This window comes from Quercus lobata, chromosome 2 (genome assembly GCF_001633185.2).
Source record: "Quercus lobata isolate SW786 chromosome 2, ValleyOak3.0 Primary Assembly, whole genome shotgun sequence".
Classification (NCBI taxonomy): domain Eukaryota; kingdom Viridiplantae; phylum Streptophyta; class Magnoliopsida; order Fagales; family Fagaceae; genus Quercus; species Quercus lobata.
Window position 1 is genome coordinate 102,675,014 of NC_044905.1, and position 19,569 is coordinate 102,694,582.

Consider the following 19,569-nt stretch of genomic DNA (forward strand, 5'->3'; position numbering starts at 1 on the left):
TTATGAGGATGGTGATTGTTCCATGACAAACTTGGCCTAGCAATTACGAGCCCAAATGTTTGAGAAGGGGTTAAGACGTCATGTTTTCTTGGCCTGAGCTTAGATGTGAGTGTTATGAACTCTACGATGCAACCCACGAGCTCTGTGGTCTCTCCTCCGCCAGCAGGTCGACTTGAAGTGAGTCTGATGGTTCCATTGGTCATGAAATCTGCCTTATTGGTGCTGGAAGTTCCAGGCAGTAGTGACTACAGTGGTCAGTTGATTCCGAGCTGGCTTACAAAGACATCCACCGTGCTGATCTTGCCAATGGAGGTGGCTAAGGCATCATTCAAGCAGATATCAGCAATGGTGTTGTCTCAGGCATCTAGCAATCCGATGGTGGCAGCAGTGGTGACTTCGTCATCTCAGGTGGTGTCGAATGATGGGGGTGAGGAAATTGTGGGTTCGGAAGTTATGGTTAATGTTCCCGAGTCTTCTAATCTTGATATTGAGGGGGTCCATCACTCTTACCCTGCAATTAGGGAATTGGTTGAAGACTTGGATAAATCATGGGGTAATTCCAATGATTGGATGTTACAATTGTGTGATGGACAGAGATAGTGCTTCAATTGTTGCTTTATTGGTCAATAGAGAGCGATTCAGATTGTTCAGTCATGGAGGGACAAGCTGTAATAGGTAATAATTCTGTTGTCAATGAAGGGCATATGGTTAGCTGGGCAGATGAGTGCAATGGGTTAGTAGATTCTTTGTCTGTTGTTACTGGGTCAGAAGATGAGATGTGGGAATTTGATGAAAGGTCGATGACTTGGGAGAGAGGTGGTGAGCCTCTAGTTTTGGTACCTTTGGCCGTAATAGTCCCATTGGAGATGGAGTATAGTTCTGTGAAGGAGCTTGGGTGTAAGGAGAATGTTGATAGCAATCAGCTATCACAATGGGTAATCAATCGGATTAAGGCATTGAGGAAATCTGCAGGGACTTCTTTGGAAGGTTTTGAGGAGCAAATTATGAGATTGTTTTTAGCTCTAGAGGCCATGAAAAAAAATAAACAGCAACATGTGGTAGGTGATCAGGCGAAGCTGGTCAAGTTGGCGCAGAAAGGTTAGCGGGAATTGAAAAACTTAATGTCCTCTTTGAATGTTGAGTATGGTCAACTAAACTAAGGAATGCAAGTAGTGAGCAGGTTGTTGTGGTTCATAAATGAATTTGAAGATTATTTCTTGGAATGTTAGAGGGTTGAATGAGCATGGATAAAAGACTTCGAGTTAGAAATTTGATTAGGAAATGGGGGCCAGATGTTGTTTGTCTCAAGAAACTAAAACGGAGTTGATAACCAGAGCTGTGTTGCATAGTTTGTGGGGTGGTTAACATGTTGATTGGTCATACTTAGGCTTGCGGAGCTTCTGGAGGGGGGTAATTGATGTGGGACACACGAGTTGTGAATAAGGCAGAGGAAGCGGTGGGACGATTTTCAGTGTCTTGTAAATTTACAAGTGTGGCAGATCAGTTCGTTTGGGCGTTTACTAGTGTTTATGGTCCTAACACACTGAGAGACAGGAGGTTCTTATGGGAGGAATTATTTGGGTTGAGTAGTTGGTGGAATGTTCCATGGTGGGTGAGTGGTGACTCTAATGTGGTAAGGTTTCCTTCTGAACGTTTTGGTTCTACCTTTTTTATTGCTACTATGCGGGAGCTCTCCAATTTTATTTTGGAGCAAGGTCTCATTGATCTCCTGGTGCAAGGGGGAACTTTTACTTGGTCGAGTTCTTGAGAAGTTGCTTTGAAGGCTAGGCTGGACAGATTTTTGTTCTCTGCCAATTGGGAGGATAAGTTCCCAACTGTTTCTCAATGACGGATGTCTAGGTTGTTATTGGATCACTTTCCGATTGTTCTTGAGGGTGGTTCTTTTCAGAGGTAGGAGGCCATTTAGATTTGAGAATACGTGGCTTAAGGATGATGGTTTTGTGGAGAGGGTGCGATTATTATTATTTCCAAGGTGGTCCAAGTTTTTTTCTGGCTAATAAACTAGAACTCTTGAAAAATGAATTGAAAAGATGGAATGTAGAGGTTTTGGGAAATGTTGAAGAATGGGTGAAAAAAATTGTGGAAGGATCTTAGTAATCTGGAGATGATTGAGGAAAATCGTGGTCTAATGGAGTAGGGAAAGTTGGATTTGGAAAGAGTCCGTGGTGAGTTAGAAAAAGTTACTCTGATGGAAGAAATTTGTTGGAGGTAGAAATCTAGAGTCCTTTGTATTAGAGAAGGTGACAAGACTAAATTCTTTCATCGTATAGCTAACTCACAGGAGATTTAATTCCATTGATAGGCTTATGGTGGATGGAGAATTGTCTTCGGATTCGGAGGTTATAGCGGAATGTATTTCTTGTTTTTATAGGTAGCTCTATTATGAAAATGTGGCTCAGAGACCTGTCTTTGATGATGTGGAATTCTCTAGTTTTTTTGAGGAAGATGCCTTTTGGTTAGATAGGCCATTTGATGAGGAAGAGGTGTTTGGGGTGATTGATGATTTAATGGTGATAAGGCTCCTAGCACGGATGGTTTTTCCATGGCATTCTTCTAGTCTTGCTAGTGTGTTATGAAGACAGAAATTATGGAAGTGTTTCAAAACTTTCATACTTAGGTTGTGTTTGAGAAGAGTTTTAATGCTTTTTTTCTTGCCCTTATTCCCAAAAAGGTGGATGCTGTGGAGGTCAAGGATTTTTGGCCAATTAGCTTAGTTGGTGGGATCTATAAGATTATTTCTAAGGTGTTGGCTAACCGATTTTGAAGGGTGGCACATGGGCTTATTTCAAATTCACAGAATGCTTTTGTGAAAGGTAGAAAATTTTGGACTCCGTTCTAATTGCTTCAGAATGTATTGATAGTAGATTGAAGACAGGAATTTCAATGGTGTTGTGTTAGTTGGATGTGGAGAAAGTGTATGATCATGTGAGTTGAGATTTTCTAATGTATATGCTTCAGTGTTGTGGTTTTTTTAGGGTAATGGAGAAAATGGATAATGTGTTCCATTTCGACCGTCAAATTTTCCATTTTACTCAATGTAGCCCATCTGATTTCTTTGGAATCTCTAGGGGGATTTGGCAAAGGGATCCTTTATCTCCGTTTACTCTTTGATATTGTTATAGAGGCATTGAGTCGTATGTTGGATGTAGCTGCTATTGATGTACAGTTCTCGAGCTTTTCTGTAGGCAATACAGCCGGTACATTGTTGAAGGTGTCTCATCTTTTATTTTTGGATGACACTCTTATTTATTGTGATGCTGACCCTACTCAGATAGCTAGTTTGAGGGCAATTCTGGCTAGATTTGAGGAGCTATTAGCTTTAATTATTAACTTGGGGAAATTTGAGTTGGTTCCTGTTGGTGTGGTGCACAGTCTAGATGTTTTGGTGGAGCTGTTGGCTTGTAGGCAATCTTCTCTTCCTTTGAAATATTTGGGTCTTCCTTTAGCTTCTAAATTTAAGGAGTTGTCAATCTCGAATCCTATTTTAGAGAAGATGGAGCGAAGATTAGCAGGTTGGAAGAGGATGTATTTATCTAAGGGGGGGTAAGGTAACTCCTATTAAAAGTACTCTTTCCTCTTTACCTACATACTTTCTTTCCCTTCTACCTATACCTGGGAAGGTGGCAAATCGTATGGAGAAATTACAAAGATATTTTCTTTGGAGTGGAATTAGTGGTGAATCTAAATTACACTTGGTTAAATGGGGTAAGTTTTGTAAGCCTTTACAGGTTGGGGGGCTAGGTATAAGATGGTCAAGGAGCTTTAATTTTGCTTTGTTAGGAAAATGGTTATGGAGGTATGGCATGGAGACAGATGCTCTATAGAGGAGGGTTATAGAGGCAAAATATGGGAATGTTTGGGGTGGTTGGTGCACGAAAAAGGTGACACGTGCTTATAGTGTTAGCCTGTGGAGATTTATTAGAAGTAGCTAGTTGAGTTTATCTAAACTCCTTTTGTTTGATGTGGGGGATGGTACTAGAGTTAAGTTTTGAAAGCATGTGTGGTGTGGGGATTGCACCCTCCAAGAGGCTTTTTTGGATAATTAGTAGGACTAAGGATTCTTCAGTGGCGGAGGTTATGTGTTGGTCTCCTAGGAGGATTCATTGGAATGTTAAATTTCGTCATCCACCACAAGATTGGGAATAAAAATCTGTTGATCTGTTTATGGATATGGTCTGCTCTTTGACTGTGTGGGGGTTTGGTCCTGATAAGGTTTGTTGGAAGCTAGCAAGGAGTAGAAGTTTTGAGGTTAGAGGACTCTGTCGTTCTTTCTACCCTTCTACCCTCTTGTCCTACCCTTGGAGAATGATATGGCAATTGAAGGTTCTTCCAAGGGTAGCTTTCTTCTCTTGGTCTGCTTCCTTAGGTAAGATTTTAAAAATAGAAAACCTTCGCAATAGACGTGTGCTAGTTCTTGAATGGTATTATATGCGTAAGAGTTGTGGGGAGTCAGTGGAACATCTTCTGCTTCATTGCCCTATAGTTTGTGAGTTGTGGTTGTTGGTGTTTTGCTTGTTTGGAATCCACTGGGTTATGCGTTATAAGGTTATTGAGTTGTTTGAGTCTTGGCAGGGTAAATTTGGGTGTCATCGCAATATGGATTTTTGGAGACTTGTGTCTCATTGCTTGATATGGTGTATTTGGCGTGAAAGAAATGCTAGAAGCTTTAAGGGATGTGAATGTTCTACGTTAGAGATTAAGTCTATCTTCTTGCACATTCTCCATGATTGGAGTGTGGCGTTGTCTTATTTTTCTGGTTTTTCATTCCTGTTTTACTTGGTTGTTGTAATTATGGTTCATGATTTGTGCCCCCATAGTACATCCCCAATGTACTCGGGTTGCCTTTTTTATTAATAATATTTTACATTACCTATCCAAAAAAAAAAAAAGTTTCGTTAGGAATAGGTATTAGTCATCTATATAAATAGAAGTAATATTTTCTATGAAACTTAATTTGAAGTTCATGTGATATGACCTTCTCTAAAGTGTGATACCATGGAAATCCTAGGTGGCATGCTTAGAATTTTTCTCCCCTTCTCTGTACTTAAAATTTCAACAACTTGAAACCGTGCAAACACATATTGATTCGTCACCTTTTAAATCCTAAAATCAAATACTTTAAAACCCTAAATCACCCATCCATGAAATCTACCCAAACATCCAAGTGCTTTGCTCTAGTTATTCACAACCTTGGAATGGCAAACCATTCCTTTTTCTCTTTAGAAACCCTATATTCCTTACATTTGTCTAGACATTTTTGTGAAAAACCCTTACTCTAATTCTTAAGGATTTTAGATGTCCATAACTTCCAAGTTTGATTTGGCTTGTTCCCCTTTGTCGTACATTAGTTTAGGTAGGCTGGATTTTTGTTGATCCTTTAATTTTGGCTTTGTTCTGGTTTGAATGTGTGTGGTGGGAACTGAGCTATGTGATCTGGGTTTGGGTGTTGTTTGGTCTAGGTTGAAGCTATGCCTTAGGTGTTGGGTGTTGTTTGGTCTAGGTTGAAGCTATGCCTTAGGTGTTGAGGTTGTGATTGCGGTCTTATCCAACTAACAATTCCTTGTGAGATCACATTGGATGCCTTGTTAAAGAGGTCTTCTTTGAGCAGCAATTTTTTTTTTTTTTTTTGGTCTTAGCTAGGGCTGTCCAAACCCAATCGAGACCCAATGGAACCATCTAACCCTAAGCCACCCAAACTGGAACCAACTCGTTCCGAGCAGGGAGGCAATTGGCGGTGGGTCTGAGGCAGAAAGAATTGACTTCGGCAGGTCCAAAACCTGATCTACCCAAATTGACCAACGAAATCCTTGAAATAAGGTCAGATCTACCTAGATCCATTCAGATCGGGCGACGATATGGTTGTTTGTGGTCAGATCTGATGAAGATCTGGTAGTTTTCAGTCAGATATGGATGGAGGTTTTCATTCAAATTTGGGCACGATGTGGGGTTTTTGCAAAAATCCAGCGAAGATTTGGTGTTCACTCATATCCGATCAAAAATATACAGATTTCTGCCCAAAGATTGAGAAAAACCTCTGCTGGTCTCAACTTAAGACCGATCCGAATCGACCCGTGGTTGTTTGCAGTTGGTGGTGGGTCTTTCAGCCTTCCACCCGATGTTGTTGGTTCTAGTGCGGGTTGAGCACAATCCCAACCTGTGGACACCCCTAGTCGCAGCTCTTGTTGGCCAAAAATCAACATTGAAGTCGCCACCACTTTTGGAGATTGGGTCATCACTATCGGCTAAGTCCTGTCACTCATGATTATTTTATTTTTATTTTTTCTAGCAGAATATAGAATAATCAATTAAGAACATGTCATGGCTAAATATAGATTGTTACCTCTATATGTGAAAATTTTCAGTAAAATTGGTGATTCCCCTTAGACCACTCTTTGTATAATGCCCTATTGCTTATGTTACTCTTACTATAATAAACCTCTTGCTTATATTAGGATTGATTAATTTGCCATGGTGACTTGATATCAAAGTCATAGAGTGATGTATTGGTATAATACTTTTTGGCTAGTTATTTAGCCAAATAGACCCCATTTCAAACTATTTTGGGCGGTAACCTTCATTTGAAACTTGAATTTCTAAATGTCAGATTGTGCCTACATCTCAATTTCACTATCCTAGAGTTCTAGGCCACATTGGCTGAGGTGGCAGTGATATATGTGGTGATTACTAAAAAATAGCTGCCTAGTTGGAACTTGAGTTTACAATGGAAAAAAAATTAATAATAAAAGAACTTGAGTTCCTTAAACTCGAGTTTGTTGAAGAGCAACTCGATGACATTAAAATTGAGTTTGTTTTAAATTATGTGCCAGACCTGAACTCATTAGAAATTGAGTTCATAAAAACAAACTCAATATCTTGAAAATTGAGTTTTGTTTAAAATCTTAGTATTCGTGCCTAGAGCAGGTCAACTCAGTTTGCCTATCCACAGATCTTAATTGCAGTAGCCCTGTTTTGAAGAGCTCTCTGTTCCTTCCTCTTCATTTTCACTTTTATTAATCAAAGCCTTAAAGTCCTATTCTTACTCCTATGAGTTCTGATATAGTTGAAGGTAAATATCTCTAGGTTTTTAGATTGTTTTAGATCTAGTTTATTTAATTTTTGTTTTCTTAGATCTAGATGATATACATTTTCTTTTCTTGGTATTTGTTCATATTTAGTGTTTATATTTTATTCAATAACTGTATTAGGTTGAAGTGTTGAATATGTGCATGAGTTTTTCGAGGGGTTTTATATGCATGTAAGAGGCTTTGTATGGGTTTTGGTTGTATGTAATGAGTTTTGTTTGAATGGTATGTTGAAATGTGCATGGATTTTGCATGGGGTGTTGTTATTTGTTATAGGTAATGTGGCGATGTTGGGGTTGGATGGATGAGGTTGTAAACAAATTATACATTGGGGTTAATCTTTGTTTTTTTTAATATAAAACAAAGATACCCATGATTAAAAAAAATGCTTTGAAGTTGGGATCATTTGTGGGTGGGGAAAACTTTGTTTTGTTTTCAAAATTATAACCAGACTAATAAAAATGCATATAAATTGGTTGTGTGTTGTTTGGTAATTGTTACTACTTTGTTTGAATATAAATGTCTGTATTTTTAATGGAAGGACATGATGTTTTTTTTTTTTTTTTAATTTCTTGCCAACCATTTGTAAACTGCATTTAACTTGAATAGGTTTGTGATGGATCAAATTTATATCTATGTTTACTATGATGGAGAGTCATATGATGATAAGATATATGGATTCTTATATCATGACCTTGATAAAAACACGAGGTTATTGAAGTAAAACTTGGATCCACCTTAAGATATTGCAAAGGAAAATCCTTAAGATATAGCAAAGGAAAATAATGAACGCTTCGGGCTTGGACTATCATTCGCATGGCATATCAATTACATATCATACTTGGAACATCATTCAAAAGTTGCATGCATGTGCGACGACCCATGGGATGCACGTGCAATTTCCCAATTAAAAAATAAAAAATCCATGAACCAGTTACATGGTCATTTTGAAAAGTATAGCCTTCTAACTGTCCAAAAATAATAATAAATCCACTAAATTAAAGATGATCACTTCAATTCCATGGGGATTTACATCTTCAATGTGGAAATTGAAGCTCTTAGCCTGTAAAATCTTACAGACCCTGACCTGCCATATCTATTTCTGTACAAAATAAACCGACCTAGAAAACAATCTTTTTACTTGAATGAACCAAATCGGTAACTAAAAACACTTGAAATTAAGAAAAAATAATAAGTATAAAAAAAAGGGTAAAATGCAAGACTGACTCTCTACGTTTCTTCAAATTTCATTTCAGTTATCTAACTTTGCTTTTGTTCATTTTAGTCCTCTAACTTTCAAGTTTATTTAATTAAGGCTTTTCCATTAACTTTTGTTATATGTTGTGGTTAATTTTTCAATTTTATAAAATTTTTTTTCAAATTTTTTAATTAAAAAAATTCAATTAATGATTGAAAAATATTTTCCAGATTTTTTTATCAAAAAATTTTAACAAAAGTTAACGGAAAAGCTTTAATTGAATAAATCTGAAACTTAGAGGACTGAAATGAACGAAAGTAAAATTAGAGGACTGAAATGAAATGTGCGTTTGGGAAGTGCGTTTTGCGCTTCCCACGTTTGCGTCTACGTTTCTTTTTTTTTTTTTTTTTTTAAGACCAGCGCCTGGTGCACTGTTCATGTCCCATGAACAGTGCACCAAGGCATATGAACAGTAAAGAAAGAGTGAACAGTAAATTTTTTATTTATTTTTTATTGTTTTTAATTTTTAGCAAAATAAGCGGTATTCAAACAGACTTGAAATTTGAAGAAAGCTAGAGGGTCAATTTTGTATTTTAGCCAAAAAAAAAAAAAAAAGAACCAAGGAGATAGAGCACGAGTCTGTACCTTAGGGTCTCAAAGCCTGCTTTCAAATTGTGGGAAATAGCAAAAGGAGACGAGGATGAGAGGGGCAACAATGATTGAAAAAGTGTTAGGGATTTTAAGTGAGAATGAATCGAGAGTGAGAGGGATTTTGAGAAACAAAATGTGTGAGAGCTTGAGAGATTAAGGTGATTGCGATTTTTTTGAGATATCAAGAGAGACGAGAGAGAGAGTGAGAAGAGATTTAGGGATTAGAGAGATTGTGGGTGATTGCCTTTTATTAGGAATATGAAATAATTGTTGTAATCCCTTTAGTTAGGTAATTAGTTAGTTGAGATTAAGATGAGTTAGTTAGGATTTGAGCACATGTAGCTCTTTTAACACATGGCTTAATTCAAAGAGCACATGTTGAGTTAACTAGCCAATTATCTTGTGCTATGTTGGCCAATGAGATTAGAGCTAGTTTCTTACATATACATAATTGTAATTCAACATTAGATATCATTGAAGAATAAATCAATCTCTTGCTTAGTGCATTTCCCCTCTCTCTTACTATTTCTCTATAGAGGGTAACTACCTCGAATTAAGACAATTTTCCCACCATTCCCATACTCTTCCCTACAATTCCTATCTATTCCCATTAGGAACCACTAGGTTCCTAACATTTGGTATTAGAGCCGACGATCTTGAGACGAGCGAATGTGACCAAAGAGATCTTTGGAAAGAAATACGGCAAATTGTGAACAAAGTTTCAGAGGATGTCAAGGATGTTTTAGAAAAGGTTAAGGCCTTGGCCGAGTCTAAACAGGCCATGAAAGAAGAGCTCTCAAGATTGCAACAGGATCTTGAGAACATGATTGAAGAGGAGTTAAAAGTGTCTTGATTCAATGGAACTCAAAGAACAAGTCAAGTTCCAAGAATCTATTGCTGTTGTTGCAAGCTGGGATGTTGATTTTTGTGCCAAAGTGGATGATGATATCCATGTACATGCTGCCCTTGAAGTTCAGTCCAAAGAACCAACAAAGAAGGTGATGATGATCCAAGAATCCACAATGCATGAAGTTGTTGTTGTTGGCATGGATACCAGTGATCCAATGGTGTTTAACTATGGCCAAACTCATGCTTCAGCAAATGGGGCTGCTCATGTAATCAAGAATGAAGTCATGAAATTAATAGCCACGCACATTGGTGGTAATGCAATTGAATTTAAAGTAGATGATCTTTTCTTGGTGGCTACAGTGGGATAAATGATGGGTTTAATAAACATGATGATCATAATTTTTGTAAGGACTTGGGTGTGTGTTGGGATCTTAAAGGTTGTGAAGATATAGAAATTGCTCTCAATGCTCTTTGGCGTCAAGTGATAGAGGTAAAGTATGGTTGTGATTGGGGTGGTTGGTGTTCTAGCTCTTCCTCTGGTCCTTACGGTGTTAGTTTGTTGAAAAATATTAGCAGGGGGTGGCACTCTTTATCTCGGTTTATTATGTATGATATTGGAGATGGTTCAAAAGTGCAGTTTTGGCTAGATCGTTGGTGTGGGACTTCCTCTCTTGCTGTCCGCTATCCCGAATTATATAGGATCAGCTGTAGCAAAGAGGCAAGTGTGGCGGATCTAATGAGGTTCTCCAATGGAGTCTTCCATTGGGAGATTCAGTTTTGTAGGGAGGTGCATAATCGTGAATTGGAAGCTTTCAGGAGCTTCATCAATTCCATTTATAGCACTCCTGTAAGGGGAATCGAGGAGGATAAGAGATATTGGCTGCCTTGTAAGAGTAAGGGGTTCACGGTTAGTGCATACTACCATCTTCTTGTTGGCCATAGTGAGTAATTTTTCCCTTGGAAAAGCATTTGGAAGCAGAAGATCCCCTCTAGAGTGGCTTTTTTTGTCTGGACCGCAGCCTTGGGGAAATGTTTGACTATTGACAATCTAAGGAAAAGAAAGGTTTGCATTTTGGATTGGTGTTATATGTGCAAGTGTAATAGTGAAAGTGTTGACCATCTTTTCATTCATTGCCCGGTTGCTTCGGAGTTATGGGATATGGTTTTTGGTTTATTTGGAGTGTGTTGGGTCATGCCTTTGTCTGTTGTTGGGCTCTTTGCTTGCTGGCAAGGTCGCTTTGGTCGCCACCGCCATGGAGTTATTTGGAAGGTCGTTCCTCTTTGTTTGATGTGGTGTATTTGGAAGGAGAGGAATAGTAGATGCTTTGAAGACTTTGAGCGTGCTATGCCTGACTTCAAGCTTCTTTTCATCCGAACCTTACTTGAATGGTTCTCTGTGTGGAGAAACCATCCTTTTTCTATTTTGGATTTACTTGACTTTTGTAATTTTCGTTCTTGACTTGTTCACCCCTGTATACTCCCTGTGTGCTTGGGTGTCTCTATTTTTATTATCAATGAATTCTTATTACTTATAAAAAAAAAAAAAAAATTGCTCTCAAGAAACTCTTTATCCTCAATATCGGCTTCATGGGAATGTGATCAGTTGGATCCATTTACTACATTATTTGCAGTTTGTGGACAATCATCTCCTTACTCATGTGAGTTGCATGGGTGGTCATTTGTTTGAAAGTTTATGGTTAGAGGTTTGGTATTTGATAGAAAGAAAGGCCACGTCGTAAAGATTTCTTGGTGCTCCTTTGTTGATCTAGTTAAGGATGGGATCTACTTGCTCAAGTTATGGGCAGTGGCAAAGTGCTTGGAAGTAGTTGGTGTGTTCAATGTTCAAGATGCTTTGGAGTATTGAAATGTGGCTGGTTTCCCCTAATGAAGGTGTCATTTCACAACACCACCTTGTGGGCAAGGTGTTTTCAAGGGGAGGGATATGTTAGGAATATGAAATAATTGTAATCTCTTTTATTAGTTAGTTAGTTAGTTGGTTGAGATAATGATGAGTTTGTTAGGATTTGAGCACATGTAGCTCATTTAATACATGGCTTAATTTATAGAGCACATGTTGAATTAACTAGCCAATTATCTTGAGCGTTGTGGGCTAATGAGATTAGAGTTAGTCTCCTATAAATACATAATTGTAATTCAACATTAGATATCATTGAAGAATAAATCAATCTCTTGCTTAGTGTATTTCTTCTCTCTCTCTCTCTCTATTGAAAGTGACTAATTCGAATTAAGTCAATTTCCCCACCATTCCCATACACTCTCCTACAATTCCTATTTGTCCCCCATTAAGAACCACTAGGTTCCTAACACCTTTTTTGGGTTTTCTAAGAGATTGAGAGAGATGAGAGTGAGAGTGAGTGAGAACAAAGAGTGAGAAACGAGATGAGAGATTTGGGTCGGAAATGGTAAAAGGAACTTGATGTTTGATAAATCAAATTCCACGTGGGCAAATACTTTTGAAAAACACTTTTGAAAAATGGAACCAGGTGCTCCTAATTTAAACAAAACTCGAGGTTTAAAATATCGAGTTGCTTATCAAGAAACTAGAGTTTTGTTATTAGTTTTTTCTCCATTGAACTCGATTTTTTGAAACTTGAGTTTTAAATTGGGCAATTTTTTTTTTTTTTTTTTTTTTAACAAATCAACACATAAGTCGCTGTCAACTCAGTCGCTGTGGCATAGAACTCAAGGATAGCGAAATTGAGATGTACTACTGAAGTTTCAAAAAATTGTGTTTCAAATGCTATGGCCCTAAATAATTTGGAACAAGGTCTGTTTAACTAAATAACTTGCCAAATGACAAAATTGGCCTAATATAAATTTCTAAAGTTGGGTTATTGATGTATATACCAACTTGATGTGGAATGCATATGTTCTTCAAGACAACTAAACCACAAGAAATAACAAGGGTCATAAAATTATTTCTATTTTATATTTAAAACAATAGTACAAATAAATTATGAGTGAAAATGCTCCATGAGCAAAGTATGTGTTTTAATATTAGGTTTTAAGGAAAAATAAATTTACAAAAAGGGGCATTAGCCCATGAATGAATAAATCTTCATTAATTAAAAGTGTCACTTGAGATAGTTTGATCATGTTCAGAGGAGAGTGATTAATGTACTAATGAGAAAAAGATTCAAGAGGAATGAAAAAGGTAGAGGAATGCCAAAAATAACATTAATAAAATTAGTAAAAATGACATGTCAATCAAGTAAGTAATAGAGCGAAACGACTTCGGATAGAATAGAATGACCGAAAAAAAAAAAAACATTTGGTTGACCCTGACAAGTGTGTTCAAATCCTTAATTGACTCAAAATTTTTGGAACTAAGGCTTGGTTGTTGTTGATTAAAAATAACCTCCATCTAAAGATCTTTCATGAGAATGTGAAAACTGTTGCTTTGATTATGTAATTTAACCATGTGAGTGCGTCTAGTAACATGATTGCGAATTAAGTTAGCATCTTTTGACTTATTACATCCTTGTTTGTGTTATATATTTTTATTATTACTTCTCTAAACTGAAAATTCACTCTTCATTTTTCATTTTTGTTAATGTCTTAAATTCCTTTTTGTTGTGACACAGATATGTTGGAGGCATCAGTTTCTAAAATATGTTCGAGTGCGGCTTCTGCTATAGGTTCTGCAGTGGGGAAGGAGTTCTACGACCGTGGGAAACAGATTTTCACTCAATTGAGGCGCAAAGCTGATAATGAAGCTGAAAATGATCTAGAAGACAACCATGAAAGGTTAAGAAAACAAGCAAAGAAGCTGTATGCCAGAAGGGATGATATATTGGCTCTAACAAAGACAAAGCTAGTCACTCAAGCATGTGAAGCTTGGATTTCTAGGGTCATGAAGAGTGAAAAAGAGGTGAGAGAACTTGAAATCAAGTACGATATTGAAAAAAGTAATAAAAAGAGACGGAGTGGGGATGGGTCAAGTGAGTTACACACAGATCTTAGCAAAAGAATGGCAGAGAAGTGCAATGAACTGTGTAATCTTTGCTTAGAGGAAAATTCTAAGATACGAATGCTGGTTGAGAAATTGCCAGAGCGTGTGATAATTATGCGTGGACCCAAACCAGAAGACAAGCAATTTCTCCACTCAACTGTTGAAGAAATATTGGGCCATTTAAGAGATAAGGATGCAAAAAGAATCGGACTTTGGGGAATGCCGGGAATCGGGAAAACAACCATAATGAAGTGCTTAAATAACAATGAAGATACTGCTAAAATGTTTGATATTGTTATTTGGGTAACTGTATCAGAGCATTTGAGTTTAGAAAAGTTTCTACACAAAATTGCAGATCGGTTAAAATTGAATGTGGAAGGCATCACTGATCCTGATGAAATTTCTCAACAAATATGGAGAGAGTTAAAAGGAAAAAGGTATCTACTTCTTTTGGATGAAGTTTGGGAATGTCTTGATCTATCTCTGATAGGAATTTATGAAAGTGAAAATAGCAAGGTGGTCTTGGCAACTAGATATTCACATGTTTGTAGTGATATGGGTACTGATATTGAAATTAAAGTGCAACCATTGTCTAAACTTGACGCATGGGAAATGTTCAAGGCAAAGGTGGGTCGAAATTTTAATATTCCAGATGTTGAAGAAATAGCCCTTAAAGTCGTCAAACAATGTGTTGGTTTGCCGCTCTTGATAGACAAGGTAGCAAGTAATTTTAGAAGAATGGATAGTATTCAACTCTGGAGAGAGGGATTAAGTCGTTTTCAAAAAAATTGGCCAAGTATCAGAATCGAAGGCATTGATGAATTGATTGAGTTCTTAAAGGTTTGTTATAAATTATTAAATAAGGATGAAAAGGATTGCTTTCTGTATTGTGCATTATATATTGAAGACTATGAGATCTGTATAGATCCTCTGTTGGAATGCTGGACAGTTGAAGGTTTCATTTGTGATGCAAATGGTTTTAGAGTTGCACGTGATAAAGGGCATTCAATATTGAAGGAACTTATCAACGTGTCTTTGCTAGAGAAGTGTGAAAAGATGAACTTTGTAAGGATGAACAAATTAATAAGGAATATGGCACTTGACATTTCTTATAAAACACGTAAATTTAATATTTTCGTGAAATCCCATGAAGGGTTGCAAGAGCCCAGTGAGGTGGAATGGAAACAAGCAAATCGAATCTCCTTGATGGATAGTAAATTGTGCACTTTACCGGAAATGCCATATTGCAGTAAGCTTTCAACTTTGTTATTACAGAAAAATCCGGAACTAAGAGTGATTCCTGATTCATTCTTTGGATACATGAAAAGTCTATTAGTTCTAGATTTACATGACACTGGAATTAAGTTATTACCACCTTCTATATCTTTGTTAAGGCGTCTCAAAGCATTGTATCTGCATTCTTGCGTCAGTCTAATGAAAATCCACTTAGATGGACTTATGCATCTTGAGGTGCTTGATATTCGAGGCACTCAGCTTAATCATTTTCCATTTGATATTAAACATTTGGTTCAGTTGAAGTGTTTACGTATGTCATGGTTGAATTTTGGCTTTAGAGATTCAAGTGATGTAGAATATTGTCAAAATGTCTTTTCAAGTCTTACTTTATTGGAAGAGCTACAAATAGATGTGGATCCAAATAGTCAAAGTTGGGAGCATACTGCAAAGGTTATTTCTGAGGAAGTGGCTAGCTTGACACATTTGACTTCGCTTTCAATTTGCTTCCCTACAGTAGCTTGTCTTGATGTTTTTATCTCAATGAGCCCAACGTGGAAAGATTGCCCCTTCACATTTCAATTTTCTGTTGGTTGTCATGACACGGGCCTTTATAAAATTCTTGATTGCTTTGAATATCAAAATATGAATTGTTTGAAGTTTGCAAATGGTGAACTTGTAGATCCAATAATTTCAGGTGTTCTTTTGAAGACTCATGCATTCGAATGGATCGGCCACAAGGGATCTTCAAGACTATCAGATTTTGGTATTGATAGTATCAACAAGATGCGAGGTTGTTTGATTGAAGGATGCAATGAAATTGAAACGATTGTTGATGGTAACCGTATAGATGGAAGGGCATTAATATGCTTGGAAAAGATGGTCATAAATAATGTTCTAGAATTGAAAACCATTTGGGAAGGTCCTATACATAGTGAAAGCCTATCACAGCTAACAACTTTAACTTTAAGCAAATGTTTGAAGTTGAAGATGATATTCTCTAGTGGCATGATTAAAGTACTCTCTAAACTTCAACACTTAGAAGTTGAAGAGTGCCTTGAACTTGAAGAGATAATTACAGTGTCTGAGAATAATGGGATGGAACCTGACGTGCTTCCAAAATTAAAGATGTTAGTACTTTCTAATCTTCCAAAAGTGACAAGCATTTGGATAGACGACTCATTAAAATGGTCATCTTTAGAGAAGATTAAGATATGCATGTGCAAAATGTTGACAAAATTGCCTTTCAACAATGAGAATGCAATCAACTTGAGATGTATTGAAGCACATGAATCATGGTGGAGTGAATTGGAATGGGAAGATGATGCTATTAAAGAAAGATTAAGTTCTATATGGTTTCAATCTCCTTCACAGTAGTTCTTCTGGATGAGGTAATGGTAAAAATATCAGCTCAAACTCTGAATTTGTAATATTTAAATGGCTAAAGTGCAAACTACACTCTTTTAGTGTGGGAGTCTTTGGATTTTACGCCCTGAAGTTTCAAAATTTAGATTTACCTCTGAATGTTATATTTTGTTTGCATCAGTCACCCTCTATCTATATTTTCCGTTAAATGCCACATAAATTTTTCATGCATGTTTAATTCGTCCAATAAAATGATGCTACATCATTTTGTAGCCTTAAAATACTTTATAAAATTAAAATAACTTACAGTTTTTGTTAGTTACAAAAATAAAGTGGCATAATGAAAATGATATAGCATCATTTAATTTGGACGAACTAAACACGCATAGCAAGCTTTAGGGGTGTAGTATGCACTTTAGCCTATTTAAATTTGATGTTGTTTCCTTTTCAAGATATCGTCTGGATGCGATGAATGTTGGGTTGAAACCTTCCTTATATTTGGTCATGATTGTATTAAATCTTTAATGAAAACTTTTCAACAAAGTTATACCATGTAAGATGTCAATTTTTCTTCACTCTTACATGGGTATTTCATGAATTTTTGTTTGATTTGTTAATAACAGAAACTTTTGTGTACATACGAACAGTATTGCTTCCAGAAAGCATTTAGAAATGTACTGTATATACTAGAAGTCTAGCTTGACTAACAAGCTTAAATATGTGCAGATGTTTGAAGTTGAAGGCATTCTCCAATGACATGATTGAACAACTCTTTGAACTTCAACACTTAAGAGTTGAAAAGTGACTTGGAATTAAAGTGATAATTATGGTTGGAATTTGGAAATGCATTTGGTTTGATGACTCGTTGAAGTGGCTATATTTAGAGAGGATTTCAATATTTATTTGCTCAATGTTGACAAAATTGCCCTTAAAATGAGAATGTAGTTAATTTGGGACATATTGAAGGCAATGGTGTTAATTTTTATGGTGAGAAGATGCTATTGAACAATTATTACAATCTATATACATTTTAAACTAGCGCATTTGGTTTCATTCTTGTTCACAACTTTCCCGTGTAAGGGGGGGAGAATGTTTGCTCCAAACGTTTGGTTTGTAAGATTTAAAACTTTCATGTTTTTATACATTTTAAAATAACATGAATGTGAGTTTCTACTATTTTGACATGTGATTGTTTAGTGTCTGATTTAAATAAATGGACTGAAACCCTTCCATATGGTTGGTCCTGATTTTCTAAAATTTCTAATGAAGTTATACCATTTAATATGCAATCTTGCTAATTTACTCGAGTTTTTTGGTAGCCAAATTGATTTTTTTCATATATCTACAACTTTTAATTTTTTGTTTGGAAAAGCTCGAATTGGCTCATGATCATATTTCCCAAATCTTTGTCTTGCTTGATATATGATGAATATGATTTAAACCTGGAAAGTCAATATTGTACTGGTACTGGTGATATACATGCTATCCATTAAGTCAGTACTAGTATTCTTCTAAAATGTATCAAAAAAAATACTGAGTTGTACTGGTCTATACTGGCTTTGCCAGGCATATTTCGAGTGTTTTGACCAATACAATAAAAAAAATTTAAAATATTAAAATTTTGAATTTTGTTTTTGGTTTTTTAAAAAGAAACATGTTATTTGAGCTAATATATTGGTTAATGTACTTAGGCTAATATTTAGACTTATAAAATATGTGAATTTTAAATTGGTTAAATTACAAAGTTGGTCAATATTCTTTAAACCATATCTCAATTTGGTTTTTAATCTTTTAATTGTGTCAATTTGGTTTATAACTTATTAATACTGTGTCAATTTGACTCTAGCTGTTATCCATTGGATGGAAAAGTTTGACGCGTTAAACAGATAAATATAAAATGGATGGATAAATTACAAAGTTGGTTCTTAACTTTTACATCATATCTCAATTTGGTTTATAACTTTTTAATTGTGTTAATTTAGTCCCTAACTTTTTAGTGCAATTTTAACTTGGTTCATGTTGTTCTTCCTTGGATGGAAAAGTTTGACATGTTAATTAGAATAATATAAAATTGATTTACCTACCACATCAGTGGCCAACTTTGCACCCATTTCATATATAAAAAAATAAAAATAAAAATAAAAACCAAATTTCAATTCTCTCTCTTGTCAGTTCTCACCATCCTCACCGCTTTGTGATTCTTGATCTGAGAATTAAAGCCATATCTTTCACTTCGATTTCACGGACTAATATTTTAATATCTTGAATCTTGGTGGCTATTTCATGATGTGATTTTACTTTTTTCTGTAAGCTAACCTAATTTGTGAAGGAAAGCAGCAAATCCTTTCTCGTGACAATGTTGTGTAACATGAAGAATGTATTTGTCTATAACATCGTCAATATGATAGGCTGCCTCTCCGGTTCATCTCTAATACCCAAAATTTCCATTCCAGAGGAACACCACAACAAATAATAGAGCAACCAACCAAAAACGGAGAGAAACTGACCCAATTAAAGCCAGCAAATCAAGAGAAGAAAATAGACAAGCAATATCAGAATACTCATTTAATCTCTTAGTATTTTCATCAAATATTTTGCTCTACATACCACATACTCATTCACATCATATTCTCCCCACATTCAAACACACAATATTTCAACTAATACACAATGTACAAGCTAGAGTCCCATCCGCGTATACACCAAAAAATACACACCCACACATACTACAAACCCATATACACAGGCCTACCTCTACACAACCAACACAGACCCAAATGTGAATTAATAAACCCACACCCGTGTTCATGATGACCTCCAAATATCCACGTGCAGCCACATTATCACCAACTCCAATCTTCGATTGTTAGACCTCCACCTTCATAAAACTCTTTTCCACGTGCCATATAGATCCTTCATGGGCCTCGGATCGAAGAGTGAAAGTTTGAAGTTATGGGTTTAAGGGGTTTGAGCTTAGAGGTTATGGGTTATGGGTTTATGTATGATTAAAATTATATTTTTTATTATTATAAAAGAATTAAAATTTTCTTTAAATAGTGTATATTTTTAGGGGTAAATAGGACTTTCCATGATCAATGTTCCCTATTAGATTAAAATGTAGTAATATCTTCTCTTTATCTTTCAATAACGTACACTTTTTCCCCTTCCCTGAAATTTTTCATCAAATTAACAATAAT

General features: G+C 36.1%; 1 protein-coding gene across 6 annotated transcripts in view; it reads left to right on the forward strand.

The window, feature by feature from the left end:
• The window catches only part of LOC115977623 (disease resistance protein At4g27190-like), a 42,968-nt gene extending 25,492 nt beyond the window's left edge, over window positions 1-17,476 (forward strand). For all 6 annotated transcript variants that reach the window (XM_031099590.1, XM_031099589.1, XM_031099587.1 and 3 more), the window contains 2 exons: window positions 13,407-16,398; window positions 17,099-17,476. In XM_031099590.1, coding sequence (XP_030955450.1) covers window positions 13,407-16,384 — 2,978 coding nt within the window. In that variant the 3' untranslated portion in view covers window positions 16,385-16,398; window positions 17,099-17,476. The remainder of the gene's footprint in view (window positions 1-13,406; window positions 16,399-17,098) is intronic.
• Window positions 17,477-19,569: the final 2,093 nt, after the last annotated feature.